The 24,099-nt window shown below is 41.0% G+C and overlaps 1 protein-coding gene across 13 annotated transcripts in view; it reads right to left on the bottom strand.

Moving 5' to 3' along the window:
• The window catches only part of SYNE2 (spectrin repeat containing nuclear envelope protein 2), a 252,931-nt gene that overhangs the window by 98,497 nt on the left and 130,335 nt on the right, over positions 1-24,099 (bottom strand). For 12 of the 13 annotated variants that reach the window (XM_081313260.1, XM_081313271.1, XM_081313261.1 and 9 more), the window contains 7 exons: positions 23,263-23,400; positions 19,699-19,884; positions 18,858-18,983; positions 17,854-18,036; positions 16,442-16,573; positions 2,486-2,662; positions 156-230 (listed from right to left, as the gene is read on the bottom strand). In XM_081313260.1, the coding sequence (XP_081169386.1) occupies positions 156-230; positions 2,486-2,662; positions 16,442-16,573; positions 17,854-18,036; positions 18,858-18,983; positions 19,699-19,884; positions 23,263-23,400 (1,017 nt within the window). Of the gene's footprint in view, positions 1-155; positions 231-2,485; positions 2,663-16,437; positions 16,574-17,853; positions 18,037-18,857; positions 18,984-19,698; positions 19,885-23,262; positions 23,401-24,099 lie in introns of all 13 variants that reach the window. The other variant, XM_081313270.1, reaches the window with a different exon arrangement.

Here is a 24,099-nt window from a genome sequence, read left to right as displayed (position 1 = left end):
AAAAAAGAAGAAAGACAATTCTGATTATGCTGCTTGTTTCCAAAGATATCAGTATAACGCAGCAGCCCCTGTTCATGACTAAGTTGCTCACTTTCACTGCCTACTTTTATTTCTCTAGTAAGACTCAGCTTCATTAGACTCCACCGTGTACTTACTTCATTGTGGAAGGAATTGTCTTCTGCTTCCTCAACCAAGGAAGGTAAAAGAGCCAGGGATCCTCGCTTTTTGGGCTGTACCATAAAGAGAAAGAAACCTCCAGTTATTGCTGTAGCCTTTAAAATGTCCTCTCTGACATCAAATTAGGTAGTTTTGTAGGCACAATTTCATATAGTGTCATAGAAATCTGTTTATTGCAAAGTGGTTTTAGTCCTTCAGGTGCAATAGGTTTCAAATCCCTGCATAGCTTCTTTTATAGCTATATTAAGTTGTTCTACATTTTTTTTAATACCTACTTTATTTTTACAAAAATACAGGTTGGAAGGGTTGGCAATGACCATGTATGGCAGAGTTCCCCAACTTTTCCGGGTTGGCGGCCCGGAGGGGAGAGGGGGAAGAGGACATGGTTTTGGGGTGGATAGACACATGAGCATGTACAAGCACCTGTTGCTCACATGAGTGGGAGTGAGAGCACCTGTGACACTCAAGCAAGTGAGGCTGTGAGCACCCGTGACGTTCGTGTGAGTGGGGCTGTCTGTGCGCATGCATGCACACCAGCCAGCCACTCATACAGCACAGTTGCAAATAGGCCACAGCCAGTAGTGGGCTGTGGCCCACAGACTGGGGACCCTGATGTATGGGATCTATTCCAATCCCACTCCCCAGGGCGGGATTCACTCCTGCAAAGTTTCTGTTAAGTTATTTAATTAACTAAGTAAGTCTCATATATGTCCTATAATCCTTAATGTATCCAGGAGCTGTGGTGAAAACTTATATAAAATGTTTTATAGACGGCACTTGCCACCAGCAAGATTAGCAAAAATGTTTAAAACATGTCAGATAGACGTTGGAAATGTAAACACAAGTCTGGTACTTATTACCATGTTTAGTAGACATGTGCCAAAGCAAAGAGATATTGAAAAAAACTTGTAGATTTTAAACCTGAACTTTTTAAATTAGGTATAATGCCAGGAAAGACTGATAAACAAAGCATATATTTAATTTTACATGTAATAACAGCGGCAAGAATTATATTCGCACAATATTGGAAAAATGAAATGCCATCAGATGAAGAAATAATTTAAAAAATACTAGAATGTGTGGAGATGGACAGACTGACTTTGAGGTTGAAAGAAAAAGAAGAAACAGAATATTATCAAACTTGGGACTTACTTTATCAATGGCTAGAGAAAAGAATAAAGGATTAGGAACTAAATCTGTATTAGTGAATGTAAAACTCAGACAACACATTTGTTGGACATGTACTACTGAATGTATGAAAAAATCAATAAAAATCTTATTTAAAAAGATATTAAAAGGCATTGCAGCAGAATACACACACACACACACACACACACACACACACACACACACACACACACAGAGTTGACTCTGCCTTCTATCCTTCTGAGATCAGTGAAATGAAGACCCAGATTGTTGGGGGCAATATGCAGACATTGTGAACTGCTCAAAGACTGCTGTAAAGCAGTGGCCCCCAACCTTTTGGGGTGCCAGGGACCAATGGAGAGAGGTTTTTCAACAGACCAGAGGGAGCATGGTATTATGTACTGCCTGCATCCTGCAGATGGGGCTTTGCTTGTTTGCGCAGACCAGTTTATGGCATGCTGTGGACCAGTGCCAGTCCACAGACCAGGGTTGGGGACCCCTGCTGTAAAGCACTATGGAGTGGGTATACAAGTCTAAGTGCTATTGCTATCTATGCAAATCTATAAAAATTATGGGTTTACATGGTGGTTCAGTTTCTTTAAAATAACATGAAATAATTATTCCAGAAAACATATCTTTGTAAATGTAGATGTTTCATACTACTTATCTCAGAATAACACTGTCATAAACTGGTGATTAAAAATCCCAGTGCATTAATGGCAAAATGTAAATGTAATGCAATGTATTCCTAATATATAAGACTAATATATAAACTTAGAAAAATCTCTATGCTAATGCCTTAAAGGCATTCAAATTATTATTTAATATTAAACTATTAAGAAATATTTTATATGAAAGTTACTCTTTGTCTACTGGTTTGGGACAGTATCACTACGTAAAGTAAGATCTTCATTTCTTCTGAGTTACAGTTTTTAAAGAATCCTTCATTTTCTAAAAAACTGAAAATAATTTTGAAACTCTGTTCATTAGAATATAATTTTTAAATCCAAAATTAATTGCCTCCTAAACACTGAATTCTTATGTCTAAGGGTTTTTCTTTCTGATTTTCTACAGCAAGAAACAGGTTTGATCATACATTTACCCTTAGCTTTCAGACAATGATGTACTGTATATAGAAAAGAAAAAACGTGACAAAACTTACCTGCAACTCAGCAGCACTTCCATTTTCCTCTGGTGATTCTAAGTCACTGTCCTCAGCTTCGGGTGGTTCTTGACTCTGATGAAGTTCCACCAAGGCATTCTTCATAGTTGTTAGAATATCCTCTTTTTGTTGGCATAATAGAGCAATCTGTTGCTTTACTCTTTCCACCTCCTCATCCTATGGGACAATAATATTGAGACGTGACATTTCTCATTAAAATGGGAACATGAAAGAAAATTGTGAACAGCTGGTGACATCTTACTGTAGCATGATTTACAGGATTTTCTTTGGGTGCCTTCTTTGCATTGAAGAATTTCCTTAGCACTGCTGAAAACCAAGCCAAGTGACCCAATACAAAATGTAAAACCTGCTGGATCTGTATGCAGCCAGCCATAGCTTAGAGGGACATTTGAAAACTGAAGAGCACTCTAAGTGTTCATAGTTGTCTGCCTGAATTTGGGAGCTGAATTCCTGAAGGACAAATGGTCAGGAGTTCTTGTGTGACAGATAGCATGGAATTTACTCATAATACTATGCAAAGCAGGTTAATTAAGATAGAAGGATCACTTCCTGCCTTTCTGGAAGAGCTTCTTCTTTTCTTAAAACATTTTTCCTATTTCAAGTGGGAAAGGCTGGAAAATTAGCAAAAGTGATTTTTTTTAATATACAAGACCACAAAAAACATGTCCTAATACAATACAGATAAGCCTTACATTCCTATTCTGTGCTGGCAACCTTACTAAAGATTGTTTGCATTAGGTGGATATCCTTCAACTTAATAAAGGAGTAATTAAATTATTCACTTTAATTAGAACTGTATGCTATCCATATTACAGGAAGATTTGCTAGTGTTGGTGTAAGTTGAAGGTCAAAAGCATTCCCAGTGAGTACAATTTTAGTGGAATGGCAGGATATAGATCTAGCACATAGGTCACATGAACTAATTGTAACTCAGCTTTTCCATCTCTCTCAACTTCAAATTGTTTGGGCTACTCTTTTTCATTTCACTCTATTATTCTATCTCTTGCTTCTTACAAATGTCTGTGTGAACATAACAGGACCATCTACAGCAGAGGTCCCCAACCTTTTTGGTTTGGTGGCCCGAAAAGGGAGGCAGGCACTTATGCACGCATGTGCACACACCAATAGGCCGCACATGAGTGCATGTGCATATGCAAATGGGCCAAGTGCAAGCACATGCACATGTGCAAAACAGGGCCACGTGAGTGCGAGTGCCAAAATGGGGTGGCGCTAGTGCCGGTGGGATGCTCAGCTTGGCGCTAGTGCCAGAGGGATGCTCGGGGCAGCACTAGTGCTGGTGGGACATTGGCATGGGGCAGCGCTAGCTCCAGCAGAATGCTTGCGCTGGGGCAGTGCTAGTGGCGGTGGGATGCTCGAGGTGATGCTAGCGCTGCCGGTATGTTCAGGGTGGCACTAGTGCTGGTGGGACACTTGGGGCTGGCGGTGCTAGCACCAGCAGGATGCTTAGGGCGGGGCAGCGCTAATGCTGGCAGGATGCGTGAGGCAGCCCTAGTGCTGGCGGGACACTTGGGGCTGGGCAGCACTAGCATGAGAGTGGGGAGTGAGTGCACACACACACACACACACACACACACACACACGTATGCACTGGCCATCCCTTCAAGAGTCCCTGGCCCAGTAGTGGGCTGCAGCCCAAAGTTGGGAGCTCTTATCTACAGGGTTGTAATACATGCTATTTGATGGATAAAGATACCTAGATTTGCTTGAAGCTGGCCTACACCTTAGCAGATCCAAGTGAGCTGTCTGGGGTACAGTCTTGTTCAATTATCTACATTGAATTTGGTCCTGTGACTCCTGATGAAATAGACACAGTCCCCCAAACTGTCAGCTCAATAACGTGTTTGTCAAACCCTTGGGGATGGCTTGGGAGGTAATCAAAGGGTGGGATCTTTGAAGAAGCAGGAAAGGGCGTCCCTCTGGCCTTGGAGAAGGCAGTGGTGCATCTCCTTCTCAAAAGGCCATTTCTGGAATCATCTATCCTGGACAATTATCATTTAGTTTCCAGTTTTCACTTTGTGAAAAATGTTGGGGAGGAGTTGATCAAATGGCAGCTATATACACAGGATCCTGAAGGAAAAGAATTAACTAGACCTGATACAGTCAGATTTCAGACCAAGGTAAAGCACAAAGACAATATTGGTTGGGCTTGTCAGTTAACTTTGGCAGAGTGACAGTGGGAATGGGACATCCACCCTTGTGCTCCTTGATATTTCAGTGACTTCTGAAACCATCAACCACGGGTGTTAAGAATGGGGAGCACTATACTGCAGTAGATCACCTCCTTCTTCAGTGGTCATTTCCCGTCAGAGTTGACAGGAGGGAGGAGATCAGGCCTGTGGGTATCTCATGGCACAACACTTTCCCCCATTATTGTTTAATATCTACATGAAATTGCTGGGTGGGTTATGTGTAGGGTGTCTCAAGGTATGATACTTTTCCCCCACAGCTGTTTAACATCTACATGAAACTACTTGGTGAGTTCATCTGTCACTTGGGGTTGGTTTCATTGCTGCATGATGCAGCCAAATATGCATTTCAACTGTGGGCTACACAAATGAAGCTGTCAACATACTAACTCAGTGTCTGGAGGCTGTTAAGTGAAGGATACGGAGCTCAATCCTTATAAGATTCAGTAATTATGGCTGTGATTGCTTGGGCCCCCAGGATTGAGGATGTAATTTATTTATTCATTTATTAATGTTATATAGCTGCCCTTCTCATGAGAAGTCATTCTGGGCAGGATGTAATAGTCAATCAAACAATGCATGTATAAAAACAAGCATTTAGAAACAGAAAATCAGCATTAGAAATAGAGACAATTATCCTTTTACAGATGCATGGCTCTAAATGACTTAGGCCTGGGATATTTGCAGGACCGTCTGCTGCCAGGAATGTTTTCCCATCGCCCTGTGCGCTCACACAGAGAGGGCCTCCTCAGGGTGCCGTCGGCCAGACAATGTCGGCTGGCGACCCCCAGGGGGAGAGCCTTCTCTGTTGGGACATCTGCTTGGTGGAATCAACTCTTCGTGCATGCCCAAGATGTCTTCGCGCATGCCCAAGATGGCGAACGTGCTTGGGTGAGCTCTGTGGTGAGCTCCGGCTACCTTGGCGTCCTTGGAATCCTTGGAATCTGAAGGGGGCTGCAGAGGTGTTTTTCCTCTCCGCTGGAAGTCGCTGAGTTGAAAGATCTAGGAGGAGAGATGGTTGGCTCCAGCGTTTTCTTTTTCGGAGGCCCTCTGTGGAGCGGTGAGGTGCTGCGGCTTGGAGAGCTCTGAGCAGCTGTTTCTCGGAGCCATAGAGCCGCGGCCTACAGCGGCCTCCAGAACGCGGAACGCTGAAAGCTGAAAGCATGCGAAATGGTCGAAGAACTAGCTCTGGAGCGTCGAGCAGAGAGTCGAGAGGGAGTGTTATGTTTGCTTTTCGCTCTTGCTTTTTGCTGTTTGATGGCCACTGGGAGTCTGTTTCGCACCTGTTTCTGGTGAAGGGGACCTTCGGCTGGGCGTTGGATTTCTGGTGCTGCACGCTGTTGGTCAGGCGGCACAGGTCAGCTCGTGGTGCCCATGTCCTGTGGCCATTTGGACTTGAGCTACCTGGCTTGGATCCATCTGCTGTTTCAGCCTTTCTTCGCTTTCCTCATTTTTGAGAAGATCTTTGTGACTGGAACTTTTGTCATCTTTAGATTATGTCGGTTAATTGCTGGTTTTTCATGGAGCTCTGGGATATGAAGCGTCGGAGACGGGGCCTAGAGAGCTCTTGGAGGTCCAGCCGATCTGAATCCGACCGGTTGCGACTAAGGTCGTTCACGAGATCTTATCTCGCGGCGATGAGGGTGGCAAGGTCTAACCACTTTGCCACCCTCATCACGTCCGCAGATAATCGCCCGGCCACCCTCTTCAGGGTAACTCGCTCCCTCCTTAATCAGGAGGTGAGGGAGGAGCCCTTGCAGGGTCGTGCCGAGGAGTTTAGCCGATATCTGTCGGACAAAATCGCTCGGATTCGGACCGGTTTGGACTCCGACTGGGCAGAGTCTGACGATGAGGACACGGGCAGTCTTGTCGATGTTATCTGGGAGGAGTTCGACCCTGTGACTCCTGAAGACGTGGACAGGATCATGGGGAAGCTGAGCTCCACCACGTGTTTATTGGACCCGTGCCCCTCCTGGCTGGTTTATGCGGCCCGGGATGGGACACGAGGCTGGTTCCAGGCAGTGATAACTGCTTCTCTGAGTGAGGGTAGTTTTCCCGCCACCTTGAAGGAGGCGGCGGTGAGACCCCTCCTCAAGAAGCCTGCCTTGGACCCAGCAATATTAAACAACTTTCGTCCGGTCTCCAACCTTCGCTTTCTTGCGAATGTTGTTGAGAGCGTGGTGGCGCATCAGCTCCCTTTGTTCTTGGAGGAAGCTGATTATCTGGACCTGTACCAATCGGGTTTCAGGCCCGGGTACAGCACGGAGACGGCATTGGTCGCGCTGGTGAATGATCTCTGGCGGGCTCGGGACAGGGGTTGTTCCTCTGTCCTAGTCTTGTTAGACCTCTCAACAGCTTTTGATATTATCGACCATGGTATCCCTGCTGTGGCGTCTCAGGGGGTTGGGAGTGGGAGGCACAGTTTTTCAGTGGTTCTCCTCCTACCTTCTGGGACGTTCACAGTCGGTGTTTATTTATTTATTATTTATTTTTATTTTTTATTTTTATTACATTTATATCCCGCCCTTCTCCGAAGACTCAGGGCGGCTTACAAGCTTAGCAGTAGGTGTTGGCAGGGGGGCAGAGGTCGACCTTGAGGCCTCTCATTTGTGGAGTTCCCCAGGGATCGGTCCTCTCGCCTCTCCTGTTCAACATCTATATGAAGCCTCTGGGTGAGATCATTCGTGGTTTTGGAGTTGGGTATCATCAGTATGCTGATGATACCCAGCTTTTCATTTCAACCCCAAACCACCCCAGTGATGCCCTCAACGTGATGTCCCGTTGCCTGGAGGCGGTCCGGGTCTGGATGGGGAGGAACAGGCTTCGGCTCAACCCTGACAAGACTGAGTGGCTGTTCGTGCCGGCATCCCGGGAAATTCAGATTACTCCATCTCTTGCTATGGGGGGTGAGCTATTGCCCCCCGTAGATAGGGCGCACAACTTGGGGGTCCTCCTAGACTCACAGCTCTCTTTAGAAGATCATATAGGAGCTGTGACTAGGGGGGCCTTTGCCCAGGTTCGCCTGGTGCGCCAGTTGTGGCCCTATCTGAACCGGAATGCCTTGCGTACAGTCACTCATGCGCTTGTGACCTCTCGTTTGGACTACTGTAATGCTCTCTACATGGAGCTGCCCTTGAAGACCACTCGGAGGCTCCAACTGGTGCAGAATGCAGCTGCACGAGTTGTGTTGGGAGTCTCCCGATACTCCCATGTTACACCTTTGTTCCACGAGCTGCATTGGCTGCCGGTTGCCCTCTGGGTGAGATTCAAGGTGCTGGTAACTACCTACAAAGCCCTACATGGCATGGGTCCAGATTACCTACGGCAGCACCTGCGGCCGGCGTCAACTTCCCTCCATCCAGTGCGCTCCCACAGAGAGGGCCTCCTCAGGGTGCCTCCGATCAGAGAATGTCAACTGGTGGCCCCCAGGGGGAGGGCGTTCTCTGTGGGTGCGCCAGACCTGTGGAACCGCTTGCCGGTTGAGCTCCGGATGGCCCCCGACCTTCGTTCCTTCCGGCGGGATCTGAAAACCTATTTATTTGAGCAATCCGGCCTGGTCTGATGGGTTTGGGGTTGGGTTTTTAATATGGCTTTTAACGTTTAACTTTTGTATACATCGGGCATAAATTATTTAATTGTTTTTTAACTTTTGTACTTTGTTTTTTAATATTTATTGCCCTGTACACCGCCCTGAGTCCTTCGGGAGAAGGGCGGTATAAAAATTTAATAAATATAAATATAAATATATATAACTCCCCCGGGAGCTCCGGATGGCCCCAGACCTTTGGTCCTTTCGCTGTGACCTTAAGACATATCTTTTCCAACAGGCCGACCTGGACTGATGATAATGGGGTTTTTAATTATGATTTTAAATGTTTTTATTGGTTTTAGTGGGACTTTGAATTTAATTCTTTTTTAATATTTGTATTTATTTGTATTTTATTGTTGTTAGCCGCCCTGAGTCCTTTGGGAGATAGGGCGGCATACAAGTCTCATAATTAATAGATAGATAGATAGATAGATAGATAGATAGATAGATAGATAGATAGATAGATAGATAGATAGATAGATAGAAAATGGATGATCTCACAGTCCTAAAGACCTTGTCCATTTCCTCAGGTCGAACAGGCTCAAATCATTCCCAGACATCTCCTCTAGACCTGCAGCAAAAGTGGGTCCATCTGAGAATAATTCCAAACAATTTTATCTGGACAGTCTTCAAGGTGATGGTCCTCTGGAATAGCATCCCCCAAGAGATATGTATGGTGTCCACTCATTTGGGATTCTGGAAAACTCTTATGACCTGACTCTGTTCTCAGGCCTGGGGCTAGCATATTAATGTAGTCCCTGCCATGTTTTTGGTTATCATCATTGCTTTTCTCCAGGCTACTATCCTCTATAATGTTATTCTCTGTTATATTTTGTGTTTTGGAGGTTGTAATCCATCCAGTGGGGCAGCTGTAATCAATCTAAATAATTTCATATCTATATAGCTCAGCAGGGTTCCAATTGGCTTTCATATGTGAATGAGTATATTACAACTGTGCAAGTAACAGGTCTATTGAGAAAAGTCTCTCCCTTTGCCTACTTCTCCTGGTAATGTCCCCCTGCAAAATGGTTTCATGTTCTTTCCAACATGGAAACTGTTGGGATTTCAGTTCTCAAAATTTGCAGCAATGACCAATATGAATGGAAATTCTGAGAGTTGGGGTGTCTCAAGTTGTAGAATTTTTAATCAATTCTGTAAGCTCTCCCCAAATTCCAACAAGGCAATTTAATATATTTATGGGTTTCATCCAGACATAGTTTTGGTGGATTCAGATTTTTCTAAACTCTATATTAGATTTTAGCAGTTTGAGCTCCACCACAGCAAAAATGATTTATTCCACTTTTCTTAGCTTTTAAAACAAGTGACTGAGTGCACAATGCTACCTGGCAGATTTTTTATTTATTTTTGCATTACATTCTCTATAGTTGACTTCTCTGATTAGAAAATTTTCACCTCTTCTGGAGCCACCTTTTTGTTTATACTTTGAATCTCAATATAATTAAGCTCTGACAAGCTAAAGAAATCTTAAAGCAATTAGCACTTTGGGCGGCGCCAGCTAATTCATATGACTAACCCAGAAGTGTTCTGAAACAATCATTGAATACATTACGGCAAATCACAAGCGTGTATTTTCCATAAAGGTTAGGCATAAAAAAGAAAGCATGACATGTGGATGCATAAATTCACTTGTGACTAAAGAAGTGAAACAAACAATAAGAGGTGAGTCTATTCAAACAGGAAATAACAAGTATGGTTTCTTATCCAAATCAATCTCCCCAAACAGGAGCAACATAAGATTTTAAGTTTTAAATGAAAGTAATAGATAATAAAACATGGATACTAGTGTTAGGATTTGTACTTTGACAAACAGAATTGTGAAAATTGCATTAATACTTAATGTTTTGTAATGGAGGGATAAACAACATCACAAGAGGATCAGAAAAAGTTAATTGATCAATTTTTACCTTGCCAATATAGACACTGATGTCAGAAAACTCCAAGAAAGCCAAAATCTGAATGACCAATAAGAAGCAAGAAGGTTTTCCCCCTCTCAGATGAGCTTTTATAAAGGGGTGGAGACAGCTCCACTTTGCTTTTCTCTTTTGTCTTTCATCACAATAAGACACCTGGCCTCCTAATATGGCACTATCATTTAAAAACTAGAGGAAATAGCTATTTAATGAAACACAGAGAGAGTGATGAGGTAAGAGTTTTTAAAAATGTATGTCATTGATCTATCCCATTTCTTTATTGTTCTATTTGTATGGAATATTCCTGCCTGGAACATTAGCTGAGAGTTAGTGCTGAAAATCTATGAAAATTCCTTTCTTCTATTTTTCCCTCAACTTTCAATTCTTTAACCTTACGTTACATAATAATACCTTCTTCTAAACTCCGCAGAGCAAGGGTGTCAAACTGCCGGCCTGCGGGCCGGACGCGTCACCAGGAAACCACGCCCACCCCATTGCCGGCAATGGCAAAAAAGCTCCAATACATTGTGCGACGTCACATGATGTCGTGAGTTTGACATGTCTGCCATAGAGATTCTGGCATGGAATTTAGCCTGCCACACAACCTAGTCACTCTGCTACCTACAGAAAGGAAGAAGGTAGAAAGAAGAAATTTTGCTTGCTTCTTCCTGAGAAAATATGAAGAGAGAGACATATTTCCGAGAAGAGAGAGATGGTGACAGCAGACAGACAGAACCCCAAGCCCAGAATGTGGGAAGTTGCAGTAGTAAGGATTGTGAGTGCAGGACTTAAGGACATCATCCCTGTACATACATACGTAAGCATGCTCTTTACTACATATCTGTATAGTGAATCAGGGATAGGTCATCATGTTCAGAAAAATGCTATAATTATGCTATACAGTAATTATAACTATAGTCAGTGTGTAAGAAATTTTATGAACTGGAATAGCCATAGCAACAAACCATCCAATGAGAACTGTTTTAGATGGGTAGGATACAGTTGTCATTATTAGGAAGGGTAGCCACGGTGAAATCTTATGTTTTGCCGAAATGGAATTTTCTTTTTCAGACAGCACCAGTTAAACTTTCGCTGAAATTTTTAAAAGAGTTAGAGGGGGTAGTTTCTAGATTTGTTTGGCAGGGGAAATGGCCCAGGATTGGGGAAAAAATGATGCAAGAAATTAAGGAAAGAGGGGGCCTTGGCCTACCGAACTGGGAACTTTACTATCAGGCTGCCCTCTTAGTTTGGGGCAAGGAATGGATAAGTCTAAGGAATAATCGATTGTTGAGTTTGGAAGGATTTGATTTGCTGCAGGGATGGCATGCAGCTCTTTGGCGGGAAGGTACTCCTCCAAGTAAACAGTTTACTCGCCACTACATAAGGGATATACTGATTCGGAATTGGGATAAGATAAGGGCTACGTACTATGCGCAAATTCCGCGTTGGTTATCAACTTTGGAAGCCTTGACCCATCCGACCCTACTCAAGAAGGGAAGAAGACCAACTTATAAAGAACTTTTAGATAGCAGGGGAGAACTCAAAACACGACAAGATCTGGCTCAGCAAGGGTTTCAATTGGAGTGGTGGGCCTACCTGCAGATCCAGTCAAGGTATAAGAAGGATAAGGAAGGAAGGGGTATTTATCTGAATCTGCAGGAATTAGATAAGATTCTGCTGGGTCCAGAGAAAGGGATGATATCTAAGTGCTATAAATTGTTGCTAACTAGGGTAGTAGGGGAGGAGGTGGTAAAAGATGCGATGATTGCCTGGGGGAAGAATTTTGGTTATGCATTTCCACTTGAGAAATGGGAAGAGATTTGGTGGACTAATATGAGGCTGGTGGTTTCCACGTCATATAAGGAGAACATATACAAAATGCTTTATAGATGGCATCTCCCTCCGGCTAGACTTTCCAAAATGTTTCCCGGATTGTCGGCCGATTGTTGGAAGTGTGGTAAAGGGATTGGCACATACTATCACTTATGGTGGACGTGTCCGGAAGTGGTTAGATATTGGATGAGGATCCAAAATTGGATAGAGGAAATCACAGGGTGTTTAGTTGATCTTAAACCAGAGACGTATCTGCTTGGCTCCAGGCCTGGAAATATTAAGAAGGAAATATGGTATTTGGTTTTACATATTTTAACGGCGGCAAGGATGGGGTATGCTCAATTTTGGAAGGCAAATCATACCCCGCCGGATGAAGTTATAATTAAGAGAATACTTGATTGTGCAGAAGCAGACACATTGACCAAGAAGTTGAAGGGTAAAGAAGAGACACCAGCATTTCTATCATGGAATAAATGGTATATTTGGATATATAAAAGATTAAAGAAATGAGGGTGGCTTGGAGGTTGGTCAAAAATGAAGTGATATAGTCTTTGTTAATGAATAAGCTTTGGAGTTGAATAGTTATAAGAGACTTAATGAGTGGAATATAATTGTTAGTTTAGAAGTAGATATAATGTGAAATTTTTGAAATGGTTTTCAATTTTTTGATTTCTTCATTTTTTGTATATTGTAAATGTTTTTTTTGTCTTTGTTGGTGTATGGTGTGTTTTCAACACGAAATGTAAATAAAGATTCATTTATAAAAAAAAAAGAGAACTGTTTTAGATGAAGACAGAGTATTGGCTATGTGAGGCATGTGATCCAGCCTAGGTCTGGGTGTGTCTCAGTCTTCTCTATGTTGTCTTTTTCTTATCTCCAAGTTAAGAGTTGTTGATGTTCCCCAGAGCTGAATTAAACTCTGTGTGTGTGTGTGTGTGTGTGTGTGTGTGTGTGTTAAATGTTTGTTAAGCATTCAGAATACACTTGCTTAGTCCCAGACACGGGACGAATCTTATTTCCTGTTTCAGCCTAGCCCAAGGCCATCTACAGGCAGTAGCCACAGCAGTGGCAGCTCATATTTGTGTAAATTCTTTATTCTTTGTTAGCAAGCCAAACAAATTTACATATATATGTGTGTGTGTGTGTATATGTATACATACATATACATATACATATAGATATACATACACACACACACACACACACACACACACACACACACACACACACACACATATATATATATATATATATATATATATATATATATATATATATATATATATATATATATATATATATATATATATATATATATATTTATAGATACAAGTTTTTCTAAACTATGCCTCCTGCTCATTTTGAATGTGTGCTTATTGTTTGGGCTTATTTTTGCGCTGGAAAGCTGTAAAACACTAACAGAGTTCCACTTTGCAAAAAGAACAGAGCCATGAAAGAGAAGTACAGAAATACATTTACAGATATTATGGCCACAATTGAGCCAGCTCTTAAGTGAATATGGCCCATTTTATGACCTTCTTTGCCACCATTATTAAGTGAATCACTGCAGTTGTTAAGTTAGTAACATGATTGTTAAGTGAATCTGGCTTCCCCATTGATTTTTTGGGTCAGAAGGTAACGAAAGGTGATCAAAGGTAACGAAAGGTGACCCTGGGACACCACAACCATCATAAATACATAGCGGTTACTAAGTGTCCAAAGTCTAATCATGTGACCATCGGGATGCTGCAACAGTCGTAAATGTGAAAATTGGTCAAAATCGGGAGGAGACACAAGGCTGGTTCCAAGCAGTAATAACTGCTTCTTTGAGAGAGGGTACCTTCCCTACTGCCTTGAAAGAGGCGGTGGTGAGGCCCCTTCTCAAGAAGCCTGCCCTGGACCCGGCTATTTTGAATAACTATCGTCCGGTCTCCAACCTTCGCTTTTTAGTGAAGGTTGTTGAGAGCGTGGTGGCGCATCAGCTCCCTTTGTTCCTGGAGGAAACTGATTACCTAGACCCGTACCAATCGGGCTTTAGGCCCGGGTACAGCATGGAGACAGCATTGGTCGCACTGGTGAATTATCTCTGGCGGGCTCGGGACAGGGGTTGTTCCTCTGTCCTGGTCCTATTAGATCTCTCAGCGGCTTTTGATACCATCAGCCATGGTATCCTACTGCGGCATCTCAGAGGGTTGGGAGTGGGGGGGCACTGTTTTACAGTGGTTCTCCTCCTAACTTCTGGGCCGTTCACAGTCAGTGTTGACGGGAGGGCCTCTCATTTGTGGAGTCCCTCAGGGGTCGGTTCTCTCTCCCCTCTTGTTCAACATCTATATGAAGCCACTGGGTAAGATCATCCGTGGTTTTGGGGTGGGGTATCATCAGTACACTGATGATACCCAGCTTTTTCTTTCCACCCTGAAACCAACCCAGTGATGCCCTCGACGTGATGTCCCGTTGCCTGGAGGCGGTCCGGGTTTGGATGGGGAGGAATAGGCTTCGACTCAATCCCGCCAAGACTGAGTGGCTGTACATACCAGCATCTCGGGAGAACCAGTTTTGTCCATCGTTAACTATGGGGGGTGAGGTGTTACCCCCCGTTGATAGGGCTCGCAACTTGGGCGTCCTCCTGGATTCACGGCTCAGTTTAGAAGACCACATAGGTGCCGTGACCAGGGAGGGTTTTGCCCAGGTTCGCCTGGTGCGCCAGTTGCGGCCCTATCTGGACCGAGATGCCCTACGCACAGTCACTCATGCGCTTGTGACCTCTCGGTTAGACTACTGCAACGCTCTCTACATGGGGCTGCCCTTGAGGACCACTCGGAGGCTTCAGCTGGTGCAGAATGCAGCCGCGCGAGTTGTGATGGGAGTCTCCCGATACTCCCGTGTAACGCCTCTTCTCCGCGAGCTGCATTGGCTTCCAGTTGCCCTCCGGGTGAGATTCAAGGTGCTGGTGATGACCTATAAAGCCCTACATGGCATGGGTCCGGATTATTTTAGGGAGCACCTGCTGCCAGCATCAACTTCCCATTGTCCTGTGCACTCCCATAGAGAGGCCCTCCTTAGGGTGCCGCCGATTAGGGAGTGCCGGCGGGTGATCCCCAGAGGGAGGGCATTCTCTGTGGGCACGCCTGCCCTTTGGAATGATTTACCTGTGGAACTCCAGACTGCCCCCGATCTGCGTTCATTTCGCCGGGACCTGAAAACCTTGCTTTTCGATTTATCAGGCCTGGACTGAAGGGGTTTTAGCTTTTTAAATATTGTTTTAATTGTTGGGCTTAATTAATTTAATTTATTTTAATTTTATATTATCTTTTATATTGTATTTTATGCTGCCCTGTAAACCGCCCTGAGTCCTTCGGGAATAGGGCGGTATAGAAATCTAAATAAATAAATAAATAAATAAATAAATGAATGAATGAATGAATGAATGAATAAATAAATAAATAAATCACTCTGTTCAGTGCCATAATAACTTCAAACAGTCATTAAACAATGGTTGTAAGTCGAGGACTACCTGTAATTATTTATTAGATTTTTCTTTTGCCTTTATTACTTTATAAGTAATTCAATGCAGCGAACATGAGTGGCATTGAATTTTAGCCACTCAGAAGGTTAAGAGATCAATCCTAGATAGGAACAGATGTTTCTCTCCTAGAGCGCAAAGAAAAAATATCTGTTGTGAGCTCTGGATGGTATCAGAAAGGGCATCCAGCCAGTAAATGCTCAGCTCCATCCAGTCACCCTGACTCTATTCCAAATTAAGGGATTACAGGGCCATAAAAAGGGAGTTTTTAATGCAACCAACATGCATAATACTCCCTCTATTTCCCCCATAACAATAACTCTGTGTGGTGGGTTTAGCTGAGAGAATGACTGACCCAAAGTCACCCAACTAGCTTCATACCTAAGGCAGGAAGGCAGGACTAGAACTCACTGTCTCCTGGTTCCTAGACTAGTACCTTAACCACTACACCAAAGTGGCTCTCAGTGATAAATTGTAGTTATTTCATTTAAATTTAAATATTTCATTGCACTTATTATAGCTGCCCACTCCAACTGATTTTGGGCAATTTATATAATTCAAATTTTCTGAGTTTTTAAATTAAACATAATTTAAAGATTATTGTTTATGTATTTGATATTGATATTAGAAAATGTTAGAAAATACAATTCAAAACAAATGTATAAGAGATTTTGGATTCTGTAACCAAAGTTCTGGGGAAGCAAGAAAATAATTCAATATATTGTATATAAAAACATACAGATTCCTACTGTTATTAGAAAGGATCTAATCATGTAAATAGCATCAAGCAATTTCACAACAGTTGTCTAATCTAAATGAAGCAAGGGATACAATGTAATTTATAAAACTTACCTTGAGGAAGAAGGTGTCTTGAACAGGCCACATATTTTCCATGGACAATTCATCTAAATTATTCTTTGGGAATTGGCTCTGCTTTAGGAAGTCAATTTGTTGCTCAATTTCTTCCATCTGTTTTACAATTGGCTAAAACAAAATTTCAACAATTACTTTGGGCACACTGATTCATTTAATCCAACTACTCCAATAGTGATTCTCTGGCTTTCAGAAGATAGAAATAGTGAAGATTTGCATGGGGTTTTTTTCCTTTATAAAAATGAATAGATGATATATTTTCTGCATTCTTTGGTTATCTACTCCTAATTTTCTGCTCCCTCATTTTTGCTATTGCTATCTTGAGTATGGAGCAAAATAAGGTGGACTTCATTAAACAACTGCCTTTGGGGGGGACTGTTTGCAGTTGTGACCATAATGAAAATGTAATTTTGTGACCAATCTTCACATTTATGACCTTTGAAGGTCTATAAAGCAAAGCAAAGCTGAAGTAAGGTCATAAACATAGCCATGGTTTGACTTTGTGACTGCTTCACTTAATGACTGAGTTGCCAATCCATATTGTATTTGCTAAATATGGACTACCTGTATTTATTATTAAATTAATAAAAAGAAGAAACAGTAACTCACTGGCCGAATTCACACAATACTGTAAGACCTGGTTAAACAATTGATATGTGCTGCCATACTTTGGAGCGGTACAAACCAGTCTTAGGAAACCAGGAAACTGGTATAAACCAGTCTTAGGCAAACAGCACACTTGTTTTCCTAAAACGCTTAGTAGTAAATTAGCAGTAAAAAGATGTTGCTCTGCTTATAGGGAGGGCATGCAAATGTATTCAAGTTGATTGTTACTGGGGCTTGATTATTATTTCTATTTTATTTTTGCATCATTTGTAAGCTTCTGAGAACTATTTTGGAATAGTCTAACTAAATTGCAGTAAGAAAGAAACAATCATGTTGCATGCACAATCTTAATATTATATCAATTATGCTCATTTCAACCAAATGCATAGATAATATGCAAAAATTATTTATATCTCTGTGTTATTAAAAGATCACTGTGTTTTAATCAATAGATTACTCAGCCAGTGATATTGGTATTGCTGTGCATGTGAGAAAAAGGAATCAAATACAATTTTTAATTGCTTTAATATACTCAGTGCATTCCAGATCATGGATGTTATATGATTATTTGAGATTATTAGACTGAGTTCCTACAAGTTAATTTTAAAAACAAGGTATTTCCAGTGTCCTGTGCCTTAAATAATCAACCAAACCAGTTGCATAAGATTCAAGAACTAGCTTCTCCCTGTGTTTTGATCTTATTCAGAAAACAAATAATAATTAAAAATCACAAGGTATTTTCTAAGAAGATTCACAATTTACCATTCAATCAAATTTGCTTTTACCTCAAGTAGTGTGTTCTGTTTCTCTGTGAGTCTTTCTAGAACCTTCAGCTCTTTCAAAAGCTGTTTAGTTCTTTGGAATACTGAAAGAGGTTGCATTCTCATGCCAGTCAATCTCAATTTTGCTTTATAGGTTTGCATTTCAGCCAAAGCCTTCTTCATGGGACAGATGTGGGCCAATATAACCTAACATAGAATGTATTAACAAGGAAAGGAAAGAAGTAAGTAAGACTCAGCATGCTTATAGCACTTTGGGAAATTCAGATATTTATGTTCAAAATATTTAACAAATCTTTTGTCAGAAAATCTAGGACAGCATGATTTTCTAAATACCTCAGATAGAGTCTAGAATTACACCCATTTGCATTTCTCTCTCGTTTTCCTCCCCACTATAAACATCTCCAAAATTAATTTCAATAACAGCTTCTGCTCATGGAAATGGTGACCTCAATGAGTTGCTTTGAACCAGGAACACTAGTAACAGAATCCAAGCACTTTTCTTCCTCCTCCCAGGAGAATTTATTGGCTCAAATTCTGTTAACACTAAACCATCTTCCCCACAATGTAAATGACCTCTGAAATGAAAGCGCCCCATCTGGCTAAATAAAACTGCTATCTCTGCCTTGGGTCTTAGGTTAAAGCACATCTTGCTTTGTGCCTGCTGAACTGTCCCAATTCTTGACTGAACACCTAATGAGCCACCATTTTCACTTGGCAGATGGGGGCTATCTGGCAGCTACAGGTGGAAGGTTAATGGTAGAAATTTATGGTGATGAGCCATTCAGAGTTAAAAGGCAGTTTTTAAAAATATTATAGCACTGACATAAAGGAGCAGCAAAAAAAAAGAAAGAAAGAAAACTCCATCATTACATTTTTAAAAGTTTGGGAATACTTCAAGAATAACAATATTTAGAAATACCTGGCTTCTAATCCAGCACTATATATACTACACTACAATTGTTCCTATGTCGATTTATCCAGTTCTTTTTTTAAGTGAACTGCCTTACCTTGCAATGTTTAAGATGCTCCTTAGGAGAAAAATCAAGTGTGTTTTCAGATGGGGACAATATAGTCTTTATTTTTTCTATATCCTTCTCCATTGTTTTCACTTCAGATTCAATAGCTTCAACATCCTACATTTTCAGAAACAAACATAGTACTTACTCTCTGCAAAGACTCTTAAGTGCAAAACAAATAATGGATTCATACAATATAAGAATCAGAAAGCCTAATTTTTTTTAATTTATATCCAAAAAGCATCCCTTTATTAACCATTTGGTTGCATCCATTTTACTTGAAGTCCCTCATTAAATCATGTGATCATTACAGCCCAACAAATTTGAGTCTCTGTTTTTAATACTGAAAGACTATAACATATTGGATGTTATGAGAACCACAAGGACAATATCAAATTTGCTTCTGGCCCAAGCTAGAATTATATGAAGCTAAACCTGGTGATGCTGACTAAATTATCCTTTTGCTCTTATGGCCAATAAAAGAATACCTTCACCTTCTATTTGTTGTTTTGTTGGTATTTCACTATTCTTTGGTCCCAAGTGTTTCAGACACATGTACCGTATTTACATAATGATACGTTGTTCTCTTTCCCAAGAATATAACTGAAATAAATGCACAACCTTTGTTGCCTTCCACTGTCTCAGTTTATCTCATCTTTCTCTGATCTTTCTCTTGCCCCACTATAGTAAAATTATCTGATCAAGGCGTGTCTGTTTTGTATTCCAGTAAGAGTCATGCAAATAGGTAGCTAAATCATCAACATCAAGAATAGTATCTGAACCTTAATAAATCAAATAGAAAGCATTTTATTGTTAGATAATCCACACTTACATCAGCCAATTGCTGGATACATGGAAGAATTTCCATTATCTTTTGCTGTAAGATTTTAACTCGCTCATTTACTTCTGTCAATTCCTGCACCATACTGACAGTTTCAATTAAAGGGGACAATTCTTTCAGTTCTGGGGAAATGGCACTAAGAATACTTTGCTTTTGTTCTGAATCTTCTAATGCCATCTGGAAAGAAAAAGTTAGTATTATTTTTCTTTTTTTAAAAAAAACCAGACATTAAAATGTATAAAGGAAACACAATTTGGAAAAATAAACCTTATCTTCTGAATATTTCACGTGTTTTAATTACAGTAATTCATTGACAACAGTAAAAATATATAGTGAAACATATATTAATATTCAAGAAAAATGGACATAAAATAGAGGATTTTATGCAGGAACATCCAGGATGGTATTTAAAATAATCTCCTGCTGAACTCCCCTGGCATTTAATCACAAGTTATATAGTGACTTCCTCTGTGTTTCAAGCAAACCCTAGTTGTTGCTTTGCTGCTTGTTTTGGTTCTCAATTCTTCCTAATTAATCAATCAAGTCCAACACATGGAAATTAGCTTATTTGTATAAAATCTGTGCATAAATGAATTGGTTGGGAATATAAAGCCAGGTTAGGACGCTGAGCTTGTCAATCAGAAGGTCGGCAGTTTGGCGGGTCGAATCCCGAGTAACAGAGTGAGCGCCTGTTACTCGTCCCAGCTTCTGCCAACCTAGCAGTTCGAAAGCACGTAAAAAAAATGCAAGTAGAAAAATAGGGACCACTACGGTGGGAAGGTAACAGCGTTCTGTGCGCCTTTGGCATCTAGTCATACTGGCCATGTGACTACGGAGACGTCCTCGGACAAGCGCTGGCTCTTCGGCTTTGAAATGGAAATGAGCACCAGCCCCTAGAGTCAGAAATGACTAGCACGCATGTACGGGGGAACCTTTACCTTTACCTTAATATCAACAACCTAAGGTATGCAGATGATACCACTCTAATGGCAGAAAATGAAGAGGAACTAAAGAGCTTTTTGTTGCAGGTGAAGAAGGAGAATGCAAAAATTGGCTTGAAACTTAAGAAAACCAAGATCATGGCATCCGGCCCTCTCAATTCCTGGCAAATAGATAGGGAAGAAATGGAGGTAGTGACAGATTTTATTTTCCTGGGCTCCAAGATCACACAGATGGGGACTGCAGCCAAGAAATTAAAAGATGCCTGCTCCTGGGGAAGAAAGCCATGGCAAATGTAGACAGCACACTAAAAAGCAGAGACATCACCCTGCCAACAAAAGTGCTATGGTCTTCCCAGTTGCAATGCATGGCAGTGAAAGTTGGACCATAAGAAAGGCTGAGCGCCAAAGAATTGAGGCCTTTGAACTATGGTTGTGGAGAAGACTCCTGTGAGTCCCTTGGACTGCAAGGTGATCAAACATATAAAGAGGATATATAATGTTTTAATCAAATTGGACTCGGAAACGGAATTAATTAAAGATTGTATGATAAAGTGGGCACAAAATATTCAGGAACCAATTTCGCTGGATACTTGGGAGGTAATTTGGGTTAGAAATGTTAAATTTACTCAGGCTCAAAATTTAAGAGAAAAGTTTTATAAAATGTTTTATAGATGGCATCTGGATCCCAAAAAGTTGTCTAACATGTATCCTAAATTACAGTCTAAATGCTGGAGATGTGGTAGTTTAGAAGCCACCTATTTTCATATGTGGTGGACTTGCAGAAATATAAAAGCTTTTTGGGTTAAAATTTGGTGGAACATTCAAAAGATTTTTAAGAGAAAGATAAAAGTTCTCTCCGCAATTGTTTTTATTGGGTATTGTTGTAGATTGTGATGTTAAAGAAACCAATTTGATGTTGAATTTGATAACAACAGCACGGTTACTGGTGGGACAATACTGGAAGAAGGATAGTTTGACTACTATAGAAGAATGGGTGTTTAAAGTTTCGAATCTTGCAGAAATGTCTAAGATTTCTGCTTATTTGAAGGATCATTCACAAGAAAGATATATTTCAGTTTGGAGGAGATGGATAGATTATATTGAGAATAAATATGGGACTAAAAAGTTCCATTTAGCTTATGAGTAGATTTTAGAGGGATATTGTTATTAATTTTAGTGTTACTACTTTGTATGTATTTATGTTAAAGGGGAGTTAAAGCACATTATGAATTTGGTTAATTTTATATTATGGATAATCTTTAGCTAGAATATGATTATTATAACTATACCCTGTATTTAGTTCTGGGAAGTGGGGGGGCAAGGGGGGTGGTTTGGGGTGGGTGGGATTTTGGGATGTATTGTAAAATCTTGTTTTTGTAAAACTCTTTAATAAAAAAAAGAAAAGAAAGGCTGAGCGCCAAAGAATTGAGGCCTTTGAACTATGGTTGTGGAGAAGACTCCTGTGAGTCCCTTGGACTGCAAGGTGATCAAACCGGTCAGTCCTAGAGGAGATCAACCCTGACTGCTCTTTAGAAGGCCAGTTCCTGAAGTTGAAACTCAAATACTTTGGCCACCTAATGAGAAGGAAGGACTCACTGGAGAAGAGCCTAATGCTGGGAAAGGTTGAGGGCAAGAGAAGAAGGGGATGACAGAGAATGAGGTGGTTGGATGGAGTCACTGAAGCAGTAGGCGTAAGCTTAAATGGACTCCAGAAGATGGTAGAGGACAGGAAGGCCTGGAGGAACATTGTCCATGGGGTCGTGATGGGTCGGACACGACTTCACAACTAACAACAACAAATAAAGCCAGGTATCAATTAGCGTAATACTATATTTTCAGCTATAAGACCTTCAATGAGATAATCATTTATCAATAATTATCCATTACTCATTTATGGGGGACCAAATCCCTATTGATTCAATGAGGTTTACTTTTGATCTTATATGTATAGAAATGCTGTCATCTGCAGCACCATCTATACTTTTATATCAGGGGTCTTCAAACTTGGCCCTTTTATGACTTGTGGACGTCAGCTCCCAGAATTCCTCAACCAGGAACACTGGCTGAGGAATTCTGGGAGTTGAAGTCCACAAGTCATAAAAGGGCCAAGTTTGAAGATCCCTGTTCTATATATTATACAGGGACCAGTGCACCCTCACCTTATATTGAAGATGGCAGCATATTTATGTAAAAACCTTTCCCCTCATATTGGCTTGCCACTGTCTTTTTCCAAGATTTTTTTAAACTTTCCTATTTAGCCTACTCCCCTGATATTCCTTAGTGGCCACTCACCAAAACACTAACACTAACTGACCCTGTTTAGCTTCCTAAGCTCATGCAGACCAGCTAGATCAGGCATGTCAAACTCGTGATGTCACGTGACATTGCGCAACATATCATGACATTTTCCCCATTGCCGGCAATGGGGTGGGCGTGTTTTTGGCGTGATGCATCCGGCCCATGGGCTGACAGTTTGACATGCCTGAGCTAGAGGCTATTACTTAGCCTAGCACATGTATCTATGCTAGTCATTATCAATGCAGCAATATGTCAACAGGTGCTCTCACAGAGAAGCAATAAATGGCTCCCATGATTTAGTTTCATATCAATTTACCTCAAGCACACTGGCATGTTTATTCAAAGCTTCTGCAGTGTCACTTTTCACTTCCTCTGTTAGTAGACGGTTGGCGTTTTCAAGCCAAATCTGAATGCTTTTCAGGAGCTCATCACATTCTTCCAACTTGCTAGCAGCCTTTGATATAAAACATCACATATTATTTTACACAAATTAATACACAGGTATCTGAAACATTGGAAGATCATCTGGATTCCCAAGCAGATTTCCACTCATGCAATAGGACCTTCTTATCATCCCCTCTGGAGCAATTTGTGGAGAAAGAGGGAGTGTAAAAATTGTTATCTACTGACTTTTTTGTCAGTAGATTATACTCATTGTGGGTCATTGTGAATATTTAATTAAATTAAATATTCTCAGGCGATAGAACAGCAGTTAAAAATTTAATTTTTAATTTCTGGTTTAAAATATAAGAAAAAATAGGCATATATTAAAAATAGGGAGAAAATTTTAAAATAAAAAGAATAACTAGTTACTCGGGGAGCAGACATATCTGCCTTTCCTTTTACATATATGATGTCTATTTTTGTTATTTTCAGATGCATGAGGATTATTTTCCTTAAAGGAAGAAATAAGACATACTTTGAGATCTCAGTTAAGTATCTAGTTTTGCAAATACTGCCATATATTCAGAATCTAGGGAACCACTCACAGCTTTGTGGAGCTCTATCAAGTCCTATGGAATTATATTCATGTAGAAATCCACCCTGTCAGCCAGATTGACAGATGCATCCTTAAAATATATGTTTGCAGTGCAATTCATAAAACTGAGATCAATACAGTCCTGACTGGAGGGAATCTAGAAGCATCCAGATT

This window comes from Vipera berus (assembly GCF_964194415.1).
Source record: "Vipera berus genome assembly, chromosome: 1".
In the NCBI taxonomy this organism is placed as follows: domain Eukaryota; kingdom Metazoa; phylum Chordata; class Lepidosauria; order Squamata; family Viperidae; genus Vipera; species Vipera berus.
The sequence above is the reverse complement of the archived record's forward strand: the minus strand, read 5'-3'. Positions and strand labels throughout refer to the sequence as shown.